The following is a 12228-nucleotide window of genomic DNA, read 5'->3' on the forward strand; positions in this document are numbered from 1 at the left end:
TCAATATAATTTTTTGATATTAAATATTGCTAATAAATTTTAATTTTAATATATCATTTGAAATTGTACATATATAAACAACAAAAATAATCAATAAATATGTTTCAACTATATTAATGTATTTATCACACATTTATTTTTTATATTGTAAAAATATTTAAATTTCTTGCAGCTTCATAATATATTACATACATTACTTATGAATTTGCATCTTTACACAAAAAATTAAAAAGTTTATGAAAATAGAACAATAAAAATTTGAAAAACATATCTTTTTCCGGTGTAAAAAGCCCGACAAGAAACAACTATTACTTGTTAAGAAACAAAATGTTAGTCAAAATTTATTCAGTGACTAAACAGTTTATTAAGAAACTAAATATATTTTATTTTCTTTTCGCGTGACAGTGTAGTGGCTGGATTTATGTCCGGAATGCTGACGTATTTACTCCTGTTTCTTTTGTTCAATTTTGCATCCTACATTGCAGCTGTACTGCTTTCCATATTGTTCGTATTCGAAACCTGTATGTAGTTCTTGCATGCGTATACGTGTGATATTTCGTATTCGAAATCTTCATGCAGTTCTTGCATTGTAAAATTATGTTAATATAGGAGTTGAAATGTATAAATATTTTCATTGTATTTTAGTTATGCGATAACGTGTTATTTTATTGTAATGCCAATTATCGCTCCGATTTCATCTTGGTAGGTTTTACAGCAGCACCAACATTACTGATGGTGCCTCAATTGTGTATTCACATGTTTTTGCGCGTATCTCTGTGTAATTCTTCTCTTATACCATACAATAAATTAAATTAAATCAACAATTTTAAAAAATTATTTATATCGCTAAAGGTCTGTTCTACTTTCGGATAAAGTAGGCGATAATTTATCTCATGCAACATATACACATACCTACATATCTACGATAATAGCGTGAAGTGATGCATAATAGAATTATATCGTAATAATTTTTCTTCACGATTGCCATAACCTGTCGTGAATTTTATCAGTCGCGTATCTTGTTTTTTTGCTTTATGGAAGAGCAAATTGGATTGCATGTAATATGGCAAAACGCCAAAATAGTCTCTCTGTGATATACATTCCATTTCATGCGCCACACGCGTGTAGTGAAAAGGTATTTTTGCATTAATTCGTAGAATTGAAAATTTATATATAAATATTGAGTATAATATATATAAATAAATAATTAAAAATCTATACATATAATATATATGAATAAATAATTAAAAATTTATATATAAATATCGATAAAAGTTAGCGAACGTTTCCTTGATTAGTTGTATAAAGAATAAATGACAGACGTAAGGCTAATAAATGGCAGGCTCCAATGTCTGTTTTCTCTCACGGATTGGAGAACGAATTTTCCGAGATACACCAAGTTTTCGATGTGTCATTGGTTTATCGACTCCCGATAAATTCTCCCAGTTGGTTCATCCAGCCGGTGGTTTCTTATCGACTACAAAGATGGTATAGGATTTTATCCCGCGCAACTGCAAAGCGATAACCGATAAGCTTGCACCAGACTATGCGCAAGACAATTTAAAATTCAAAATTAGCTTCATGTAAGATTTGCGAATAGAATGAATGAATTTATTTATCAAGTTCGTATTCGTCGTTCACCATTCGTGCTAATTTGCCAGTGTTTCTTCAGACAAAATCAAAGAGTATGAATCACAAAAATGTTTCAAAACGATTGATAAAATCGCGCTGAAATACGTAAGCGACTGTTGCACGCGCCGTATAGAATTTTAAGTGTAGAAAAGAATCGAGAGCACGACAGATAAGCGGCATTATAGTTATTACATAGCCGACTGGCGCTATAAAAAAAAAGGAGAGGCGATTAAAGTTGCTACTTACATGGCGCTATAAATAATAGAAATAGATAGAGCGGTTATCGATTGCATGAACATAACTGCGCTTTCTAAGGGGTTGCACGAGCTAGTGGATCGTTATGTATACACAGTGTTCTTGAAAGTTGACGGTACATATTTTTAAAGCACTTGGATTTATTTTTAACTCGTCGAAAAAAAGTTTCGTAAAAACTGCATATCTGTATTTATACTCGTAAATGGCCACAGAACGGCCATAGAATTACATTCAGCTGCATAGTGTAGTACTGTATATACTATTTTGTATATTATTTTCATAAAGAGAGTCTTTAAACTGATAATCATTAAAGCAAAAGCCTTTTTAGATCAAAGGCGAGAGAGAAAGAAATTGTGCATTATAACGGCGGCCGCTCATTAAAATAGCGTGGGCTGTGCGATTTTTTGCAGGCGCGTTCTGTGCATTAATTGCATGGAATTTTGATTTCGTATCGATCTTTTCTATTGAATTTATTATAAACACACGCAGTTCAAACAAAGAATCTTATTCTTTCAATGTGAGAGCTCGCAAAAATATGCAACAAATAGACTCATTTTCCGACAGTGATGCAATTTGTCGGAGAATTATTCTTTTAATACGTATTGTTCAACATGTATATAATGCTATTCTGTTATCTAATTTGAAACGCAATAATCTACGCAACTAATAATAGATACGCAGACAGTCTCGTGTTGCATAATTATGAAATGTTTCAGAGACAACTGTTGTACCTATTAGACTCCCGTAGAAAGTAACATCGAAACACTTTTAACTTAATAGCTGGGGTATGTATGTCGCAAACATCTACGTACAATATATTTTTATCATAATTAGCAGTTGCGAAGTACGCATCCTTCCGTATGCGGAAAGTAATCTGCAAGAATACAAGGAAAATGTACATATACGGAAAGAATGATTTTATTAAAGTATCTAAAGATTTAGATAGAGCTTTGAAAATAATTTACTGTTGGATATCAAAGGAACAATATAGTACCCTAATTCTTCGAATTAAATAACATTTTGTTATTTTTAACTTCTATTTGTAAATCAATTCATTTTTACAGTTACTTTCAATGTAAAACAACGTCTACATTAACATACGTTAGTAAATAATAAACCAAATTTGAGTCAAATTTAATATATTGTATTTTCTTGGATTAAATTATGTAACTCAATGTTAATTAAACACTTGTTAATTAAATTAATAACATATTAGGAGTGGTAATCTAGATAAAAATGGTTAAAAATAAGTAAGAGTGGTAATCTAGATAGAATTGATTAAAAATATGTCAGACTAAGTATAACTTGACATTATGAATTTGTTGGACAAAATAATTATGTTTTGTTACGAAACTCAAGTATAATGAGCAATACTAATAAAGTTTTAACGTTCTAGCAACCAATTTGATATCAATCAGTCTTATATAATTATTTAGGTCAACAAAATTACTTCCAGATCTATATCTAATTAAATTTTTAGACACTTCAGCAAAATCGTCCTTTCCCTGTTAAATTTGATTAATTTCACGGTATATCCTAGATTTCAATCGAACAATGCTAAATTTCAAGAACGCTCCTCAATTAGAAAAAAAGCACAAGAAGAGTTCTCAGAAATGATTTTCATTATATCTTATCTACATATAACGGTCAATATTGAATTGATTTCCTCAAATTTGCCGTAGCTATCATGAAAAGTACGGGTACTGTCAACATGCCTGATTTCCGCGAAAACATTGATATACTGCCGAAAGGTTTAATCGAGTACACGAAAATATTGATACAGTTAATAGATTTACACGATTTCCACGAAAACGGTGAAAAGAACACACATATATACTGCGCAGTTATGTATTTAAAAAAAAAATGGCCAAAAAAGTAGAGGAATCCAATTAATGTGATTATACATATTTAACGTACACATACGGCAAACTCGTTCAGGACACGAAGCAATGTTTTTTCCGACGATTGAGTTAACACGACGTCATTTTCGCTAATAGAGAGAATTTAGGAGGTCTCGCAAACTTTTCATCAGATTTCAGTCATCGATCCTTTGCGCTCGAGTTTGGAACGTTATTCACGCACGAAAAGTGCGGTAAAGCCAAATGTGTGTCGCTGATTACGTAAATTGAAACCCGTATACGATTACAGAAATACGTGCGAAAGGAGGACGCATCTCAAGTGCGCATGGTCATAGTTTATGGCGATAACAACGCTGACCAATGTGGTTTTGCGGATAATGCGTGTAAAAATAGACACAGTAAGGTTTGTACGGCTTGGAAACTATTAGTAATTTATATAGCAATTCTCTCTTTCTTTGTATACTTCGGCACGTCGTTATAGTTACCTCACATAATAGATATAGTTCTTCGTCAATTAAATTATTTATTAGCCGTTTGTTCCATTTTCAGATAAATTATATGATAATTTATCTACTGGATAAACAAAAATGTAAAAGAGTAAGAGAGTGGATTGACGTTTACCGAAAGATCGAACAACCCAGCCTTATCTTAGAAGAGATACAAATTATAAAATCTAATTTACTTAACTAAAACTTTGCAAATAAAAGAAAGAATTCTATTTCTTGATCAAAGCGAATCTTGGTGTTTGATAAATGGATATATGAATTAATTTGCATGCAAATATATTTTTCAGTTCTGTAAACCGCGCGCCAATTCGGTTTGTCGAAATTGAAATACAATTATAAATTGAAGCTAGAAATAACATTGATCGTCAAAATTTAATAATAATATTAATATATTGTACATTTTTAAAACATAGCAGACAACTACAAAATTGCAATTCTTATAACATGTAATTGTATCTGCAAACAAAACGGAGTAGCAGTCGAATGTCTTCCGCATTGAAAAATATGAGGCGATGGAGAATATCGTTGGAATGGAATGACTTTGTGAAGAAGACAAAAAAGTAACAAAGGTGTCCTCTATACATATCCATCTTAATCAGGCTGACAAATAAAAAACATACGCGAAACTTTCTTTTACAAAGAAAGAAGCAACGTGTCTTTATGATATACCGTCGTAGTTTTGCAGCTTTGCACAAACATATTCTGTTGCGTTAGACGCAACAGTATAGTATTTTCGTGTTATTTCTACTGAGAAAAAGCGCACAATATAGGAAAAGTATGTTTTTACGCAGTGGTATATACGACCGCAGTGGTTTTCTTTTTTGCGTATAAAGATGATTAGTGCATGCATATATATATATTCATGTATACATTAAAGAAACTTGCGAGGAAATGTGGCGCACGTTAATGTATATTATACACGCGTTTTCATTTCGGTACAGAAATCAATTTCGAGCCTTTCGATGTTATCGCAAAGACTATTTCACAAGACGATTTCGCTTCCCACAGCGGTTGATAAAAAAAAAAGAGAATTACATAATCGAGAATTAACATTTATATCATCAAAATTAAGCTCGAATTTTATTCTTGAGATTGGCATCAATGCCAAGAAAATAATATAAACAAAAAGAAAATTTAGAGCAAACGCGTACTCAATGATAAAATAAAATATAAAATAAGAAGTTTTTAAATTTTGTTTTGTAATCCGTTATTTAAAAACTGGATTTAATTATCAATTTTGTATAGATAATTATTTCCGATATTATTCCTCGCAAAGAAAGTAGTATAAACAAAAAGTTTATACTATATGATAAAATAAAATGTAAGAAACTTTAAAAATTTCTTTCGTAATCGATCAAGATGCTGGTATATCAACTTCAATAATCAATTTTTGATAAATAATAATGAATTCTGGTGTTATTTCTTAAATATTATTCTTTATTCTTTATACTTAAATGTTATTCTTTAATATTATTCTTAAATTAAAACTAAAAATATTATTCTTAGAATCTGTAACTTCGATCTTTTTATATTCGTTTCGTATTTATTTACTTATTTGTTTACTGTTTATTATCACGTTATTCGGAATATTTGTAACATATTTCACATATTATATATTATATATTATATATCTAGCAGGCTCGCGCATAGAATCTATATTTATACCCTCGTGAGAAACGCGACAAATTCTGATGTATAAATATTTACCTTCGACATCAAACATCTATCGGCCGAAAGGGTTAATGACCTGGAGTCATGGAAGCTACTGAAGTAGCAAAGGGCATATTAACTCGCATGTCAAAGCATCGGGATTCTCAGTATCCTCCGTCCGCGACGGTCAGGTTGGCGCGTCGTCGCAACCTACGAAAGTCTTGTTATGCATCGACAAAATCGATATACCGTGCTTTCGAATGCGGGCCACCAACGCGGTGACGTAATTGAACGATATACTCGCGGACTGGGGTCATCGAAAACGCCCGAGTTCTTCCGCGACCATAATGCCATCGGTTTAACACCCGATACCGACTATCCACCTGGCTAACCGTGTAATGCCGTTTTTCCTCGCGGATTTTTTCCCCCGTTCTCACCCCGCATCCCTTCGCCGTCGCCTCACTCTCGCCTCCCTTATATGTGCTCCATATTTCCACCTCGCCCCGATGCCCCTACGTTCGCCATCGAGATGCCGCGGTCGACTTCCACTCGATCGAGCGTGATCGAGACTGATCGGCTTGACACAAAAGAGCGGCAACGAACACTCGGTCCAGAGTCCAATAGCAAAAGGGTTAATTATAAAGAGCGAGGCACCGAAATCCGATATCGCGGAGCCACTCGCTGGCGAGATATCGCGTTGTTGCTGCTGGTATAATTCCTCTTGGATTAATATCAGTAATGGAATTGCTTCCAGACCGGTCTCTTTTATAATTAGTACTTTATGAACTGCTGCCTGATCTCGCGAGTGTGTGGTTCTGTGAAGATTTTCACCGAAAGCTATAAATATTCGCATAGTTTTACAGGGTTGTTTCAAATGAAAATTCGCATTTAGAAATTGTATTTGTTAAGATATAATATTAGCAAAAAGTAAAGACACACACACACCCACACACATAGGATTTTTTATTTAATTTTTTTTTTTCTCTTAGATCTTTTTACTATGCTTAACAAAGTGTAAGCGAAGTATTCTCGAGGTAGACTAAGAAATATTCCTCTAGAACTTTAGATAATAATACCACAAATCGATGTCTCGGGAAACATTTCCGAAGCTGTCAAGTCTATTGATTAAGGAATATCGACGGAATTTCGATGAATCGAGTTTTTTCAAGTATCCTATAATATCCTAGCATGAATTACCAGAAATATATGATAAGCATAGATGTAATAAGTGTATAAATGTTAGAAAGAATTGAATAGTATTTCTTTTCAATTCGATATCTTATAGAGAGAGAGAGAGAGAGAGAGAGAGAGAGAGAGATGTTAATGCTTCAGCACTTCACTCTTTTTAAACCGATAGACAACTTCATAGGAATGGCTGCTTTTATTACATCTTTGATGATAAGCGCACATATGCGAAAGGAATTTTTTCCGATGACATTATAACATCGTGACGCCAGAGGAGGAACCTTTTATGGCGAAACATACCTGCTTTCGGTAGTTCACGCGTCTTTGCAGGGGAGGTTAATCTCATTATCCCATAAGAGAAACGAAGTGGATCATAAAGAAGGCAGTGTCTCGCTTGAACGCTCCGTTGCCAGATAAAGCAATTAAATTTTGTACGATTCAAGTACGATACTATCCCACGTATAACACAATAGTCGAAAATAGTAGAATTTATTGGAACAGCGAGGGAATATCTTGTCGCTACGATTTTCGTAATGTGATATCCTAATTGTAATATACATCCAGACACAATTAAATAAACATGAATCATAAAACGTTATTATAAATAATGTAAATTATAACTAATTATATCAACGGGACCGCAGTAACGAATTGTGTGTCGCTATTGAATATTCAATATTCGGAGTTTAATAACAAAATTTATTAATAATATCTCTTTTCACATACTATCTATTTGTTACAAATTGTTTGAAACTGTACATCTCTCCAATATTCGAAAATTAGTGTTTAACTTTGGACATCTCTTTTCCCCTCCCCCGAAATACATCATCGCGCACAATTTTCTCTTCTCTTTGTTTCCATTAACTTGAGACTTTCTTTCCACTTGAGAGATAAATCGAAGATTATGTGACATAAAATACAACAGTCGAACCCAACGTCGCCGTTCGATTACATCACGAAAAATCTTCCGATGCGGAATTAATTCAGACACGCTCGAGTCGTTAAGAAGAGCTAATTAATGCGCTTGTAGCTAACGTATTAAAAATCGATGTCGGAGATGCGAACGCTCGAGCGTCGCGCGCACTCGCATTGGAACCCGAACGATAACGCGACAATCTTTGCGCGTTAACTTTGCAAATGGATCTGAAATAATGGGGTGGATCCCGAGAGAAGGGACCGTCTATCATTTCGGTATATCTTTATGGTACACTGTATCTGGCACGTGCTCTGACAGCGTGTAATCGAATGATACGCCAAGAATAATCCGCACGATGTCGCATATCATTCTCGTTTTCTCCCCCTTCTCCCTCCCCCCCCTCTCTCTCTCTCTTTCTCTTTCCAAGACCCCTTCAAATTATTTTCAACCAGTTGCTCGTACATCGTACGGCATTATAAATTTGCATTCGTAACCGTTTAATACGTGTTGTATCGCGGATTTATATACGTCGTCATCCGGGAGATTAAAGAGCGTCCGGCATCCGCCTCGGATTTTGCATACTACAATTTGTGCGTTCATTGCCGATTATCGCAGTCGGCTTTATCGAGCATCGATGGCATTCGCACGATGGGTTGACTTTGGCTCAATTAATTAAGAAGCACGGTTAACGTTCCATTCGATCAATCGAGATTACGAAACTGATTAAGTTTTAAAGTCATCACTCGCTTGAATGCTCACTAATTAAAAAGTTTCCGCCGAATTCCTTTCGGGACAATCAAAGCAGTATTAATGCGCAGTGACGTTTTTGGGAACAAAAACAACCGACATTGCTCGCAAAAGTTGAGCACAGTAGAAATATACGATGTGTCGTGTAATTTTTTAGCGAAATAAAAACGTAATATCGTGCGTATATTATTATCGGTAGTTAACAACTCTATTGAATCTTCCAAGTAAATTCCAGCCACTGACAATGTATACGTTCGTATTATGAGAAAAAATAAATCGGAAGAATTTCTTAGCGGAGCAATAATATTACGATTAGGACACTCTTGAACGTACCTACGTCATTCGAATATTCTGCAAGTTTTTATTCACATCATATCGATTATATTAAGTTTAATATGTAAGTAATTAAATAAAGTAATCCAAACAAAATTGAAAAATGAAACCGTCTTGTCGGTTAAGACGAATAAGAAATTTATTTGATGGGTTGCGGGTATAATTAATATTATTTTCTTAATCCTAAATTTGTAAGAATAACACGATAACAATAATATCGTCTAAAAACGTTGTTTTAATAGCGAGAACATGACGTAATAAAAGTTGCAATATAAATTTCATATTCTCGAGTAAAGTTATAATTTTAACGTTTAACGTAACTTTGACGATCAACAATTCATTTGCGATTTGCAATTCTAGAACGGGGGACTCGGAAATTTGTCTCTACGATTAAATAATTAAGCGGAAGCGGACTTGTGTATATCGCTCACTGGGGATCGAAATCTTCTTGCTCATCAATCAATATCAGCAAGCGACTGCAGCGGTCGTGGTAAACCAATTGCAAGGACCGCGATTGTTCGGCTTTATACTGGATTGATTGGTTCGCTTGTGGCTTGGTGCTGTCTTTAATGCTCTAATCTCAGAACCATTAAATTCTCAAGTCGGTAGTATCTGTTCCAAATACAAGGCAACTCAAGGTGAAGTACACAAAATTGATTTCGTTGAAGAGACTATTATACAATACACGCGCTCCTGTGAACTCACGTCATACAGTCGAACTGCATCGAGCCAGTTCTTGGGATTAAGACTGAAAGTTTCAATCTCTTATTCTTCGAAGTTTTCCTTCGTCGCAAGCTGTTTTTTTTACTCTTGAATAATTCACGGATGAGGTTTATTAACAGCAACAACTTATTTTCCACTTGATCGTACAAATTACGTTTGTAAAAAAAAAAGTGTTTAATATTATCTATACTTATTTTTATATTATTTAATACGAAATATATATTTAATTTCTACATATGTAATTCTTTGAGAGAAAATGTAATCTATTTTATGATATAGTTATTAATATTTACATTAATTACGCGCATTATTGTTACTAATATTAATTTATAAAAGCAGCAAAACCAGAGACAAAAATAAATAATTTCATTTGTGTTTTAATTCGCATTAGATGCAGGCTTGATACAGTTAAAAAATGTGCCTCAACACGCAGGAAAAGTTTTTCGCTACACAGTTTAATGAAGTATCTAAAAATTTAGCTATAGATACAGAACTTGAAAACAATTTTATTAGAATCATCAAAAATAAGTACGTAGGACGTTTTGTAATTGATTTCTAAAATGTTAAAATTTTACAGCGCACTGTCATCAACTGTTATTTAAGTGTTCTACATTATTTTGATAGTCTAACGAGTTACTTTAATAATCTAACCAAATTAAATTTCAAATCTGTGCATATCTAACTATAATAAATTTTTAGATACTTCGGCAAAACAGTCTTCTTTCCGTATATTTAAGAAAATCGGTAAACGAACTTTTGCTTACCTCGTAGTCCATGGTAGCACCTTGTTGCCCTCCAAACTGATACTTCGCAGCTCGTACTTGGTCCTGTATCGCATTGGTGAAGCGGGCATCGCGTTTGTATGAGCGACGTTTTTCATGCTCTTCGTAGTGGGCCCGGATAACGCGTGTCTTCGCGTGGACGTGCCCTCCCTCATCGATTGATTGATCGTTCGTCGTAGAGAACTCATTTTCGATATCACTCTGTCACGCCAACGTTGTTCACGATCCAGTTACGCGACCGTTCCCCATGTTTTTTAATCGTCGGACGAAAAACGAATTGGAACGACTATCCTATGCTTTCGGTTAATGGTATCACGTACGTGAGTACCACCTTGTGATTTTCACGTTCGCGATTAGCGGAAATTTTCTTCGAAACAGTTTTGTGTCCCTTTCACAACGAGAAGACTCTCCATTCAACTGGCGTAATCTCCTTCCACGAGGAAATTTATCCTCGCTAAATCCGGTTCTTCGTGGCAAGGATCTTCAACGACTTTGTTCGGCGAAGGCGGCAGCATCCCAGTTCGAGTTTTTCCAACAAACATTTATGGGATATAAGCACGGATCTCTCTCAATTACACGCAAGACTCCGAAACTTTTCATTCAAAGGGACTATCCGCTCTCTGTCACGCATAAATGGACGATTTTTCTTCGTTTCTTGCGGAAGTGGCTCTCGCGGAAGTTCGTCGAAAGAGATTAGTTCGTTAATCGAATTCTCTCCGTCCGTCACGGAGAAGGATATCGTTTGTCTCGGCCAATCGTATCCCCCCGTATTCGCGTTCGATCTCTTCACGGTATCTCATTAAGACCGGCGCCATCGTCTCGGCGGAATTCTTCCGGTTCTCCGATGCGACCGTTCCGGTATCCTCGTCGAATCTACTTTCCGCGCTCTCTCGACTGATCGCAGGTGCACGACGAGCTTATCCCGTACGACCGTAACTGGCCGCGTCGCTTTTCAACCCCACCATCCACCGGCGTCGTTCGCCACCATAACTCGCGTCGTCCGTTGCCGCTTTGCTCACCATCTAGCCCCACTATCGTTTCTCGGCACCCCACGTAGACGTGTCGTCATCCCTTGCCGTAGATGTTCCCTCCTCCCTTTGTCCCTTCTCATCCGCAGTATCCTCTATTCGCGCGGCTATTAAACTATCGCTCGCGCCTCGCCGAGTCAATTAACGGCCGTCACAGATGGAGTGGATGCTGCGAACGCTGTCCCACTCCGTATTGCGATTATTGTCACTGAAATGAGAATCTTCCGTGCGTCTCACTTTGTTCCTTTTCGAAAGGCGAATATCGGTATCTAACGATAAAGATCGTACTGTTGAAATTATTACATTTGCCACAACCTCTTTGTCGCACTCTCCTCTTTGACGGTAGATAATAACAGAATAAAAGACAGATGGCCACCTTATTATTGAATCTAAAAGAAAATTATTAGACACTCCGTTGATATGTACTAGCGTTATATTCACGTTTTTATTGAAATTATTGATATCGGGAAGAGAATTTTTACGTTGCATTTTATATTAACATTCTTAAGCGTTCTTCCAAAATTATTCAGACCGAAGGAAGAATTCTTACTGCGTTTTCCCACTTACGTGATAAATATCAATTTTAAATATTTTAAATAAGAGAAAATTCTC

General features: G+C 35.3%; 1 protein-coding gene and 2 long non-coding RNA genes across 13 annotated transcripts in view; 2 read left to right on the plus strand and 1 right to left on the minus strand.

Annotated features, from left to right (window-relative positions):
• The window catches only part of LOC105146207 (uncharacterized), a 175257-nt gene that overhangs the window by 35290 nt on the left and 127739 nt on the right, over nt 1-12228 (plus strand). The window lies entirely within an intron of this gene.
• Nucleotides 1-12228, minus strand: part of LOC105146205 (GTPase-activating Rap/Ran-GAP domain-like protein 3) — a 31173-nt gene that overhangs the window by 16844 nt on the left and 2101 nt on the right. The window contains exon 1 of one of the 2 annotated variants that reach the window (XM_087404514.1): nt 10571-11501. The exons of the other annotated variant lie outside the window; for it this stretch is intronic. Coding sequence (XP_087260640.1) covers nt 10571-10776 — 206 coding nt within the window. The 5' untranslated portion in view covers nt 10777-11501. Of the gene's footprint in view, nt 1-10570; nt 11502-12228 lie in introns of those variants that run through there. 2 annotated transcript variants of the gene reach the window in all.
• On the plus strand, nt 95-7456 carry LOC147910331 (uncharacterized). Its single transcript, XR_015544580.1, has 2 exons — nt 95-4149; nt 4296-7456. It is a non-coding gene; the product is annotated as an uncharacterized LOC147910331 (long non-coding RNA).

Source organism: Acromyrmex echinatior, chromosome 3 (genome assembly GCF_024713525.1).
Source record: "Acromyrmex echinatior isolate Ae372 chromosome 3, ASM2471352v2, whole genome shotgun sequence".
NCBI lineage: Eukaryota > Metazoa > Arthropoda > Insecta > Hymenoptera > Formicidae > Acromyrmex > Acromyrmex echinatior.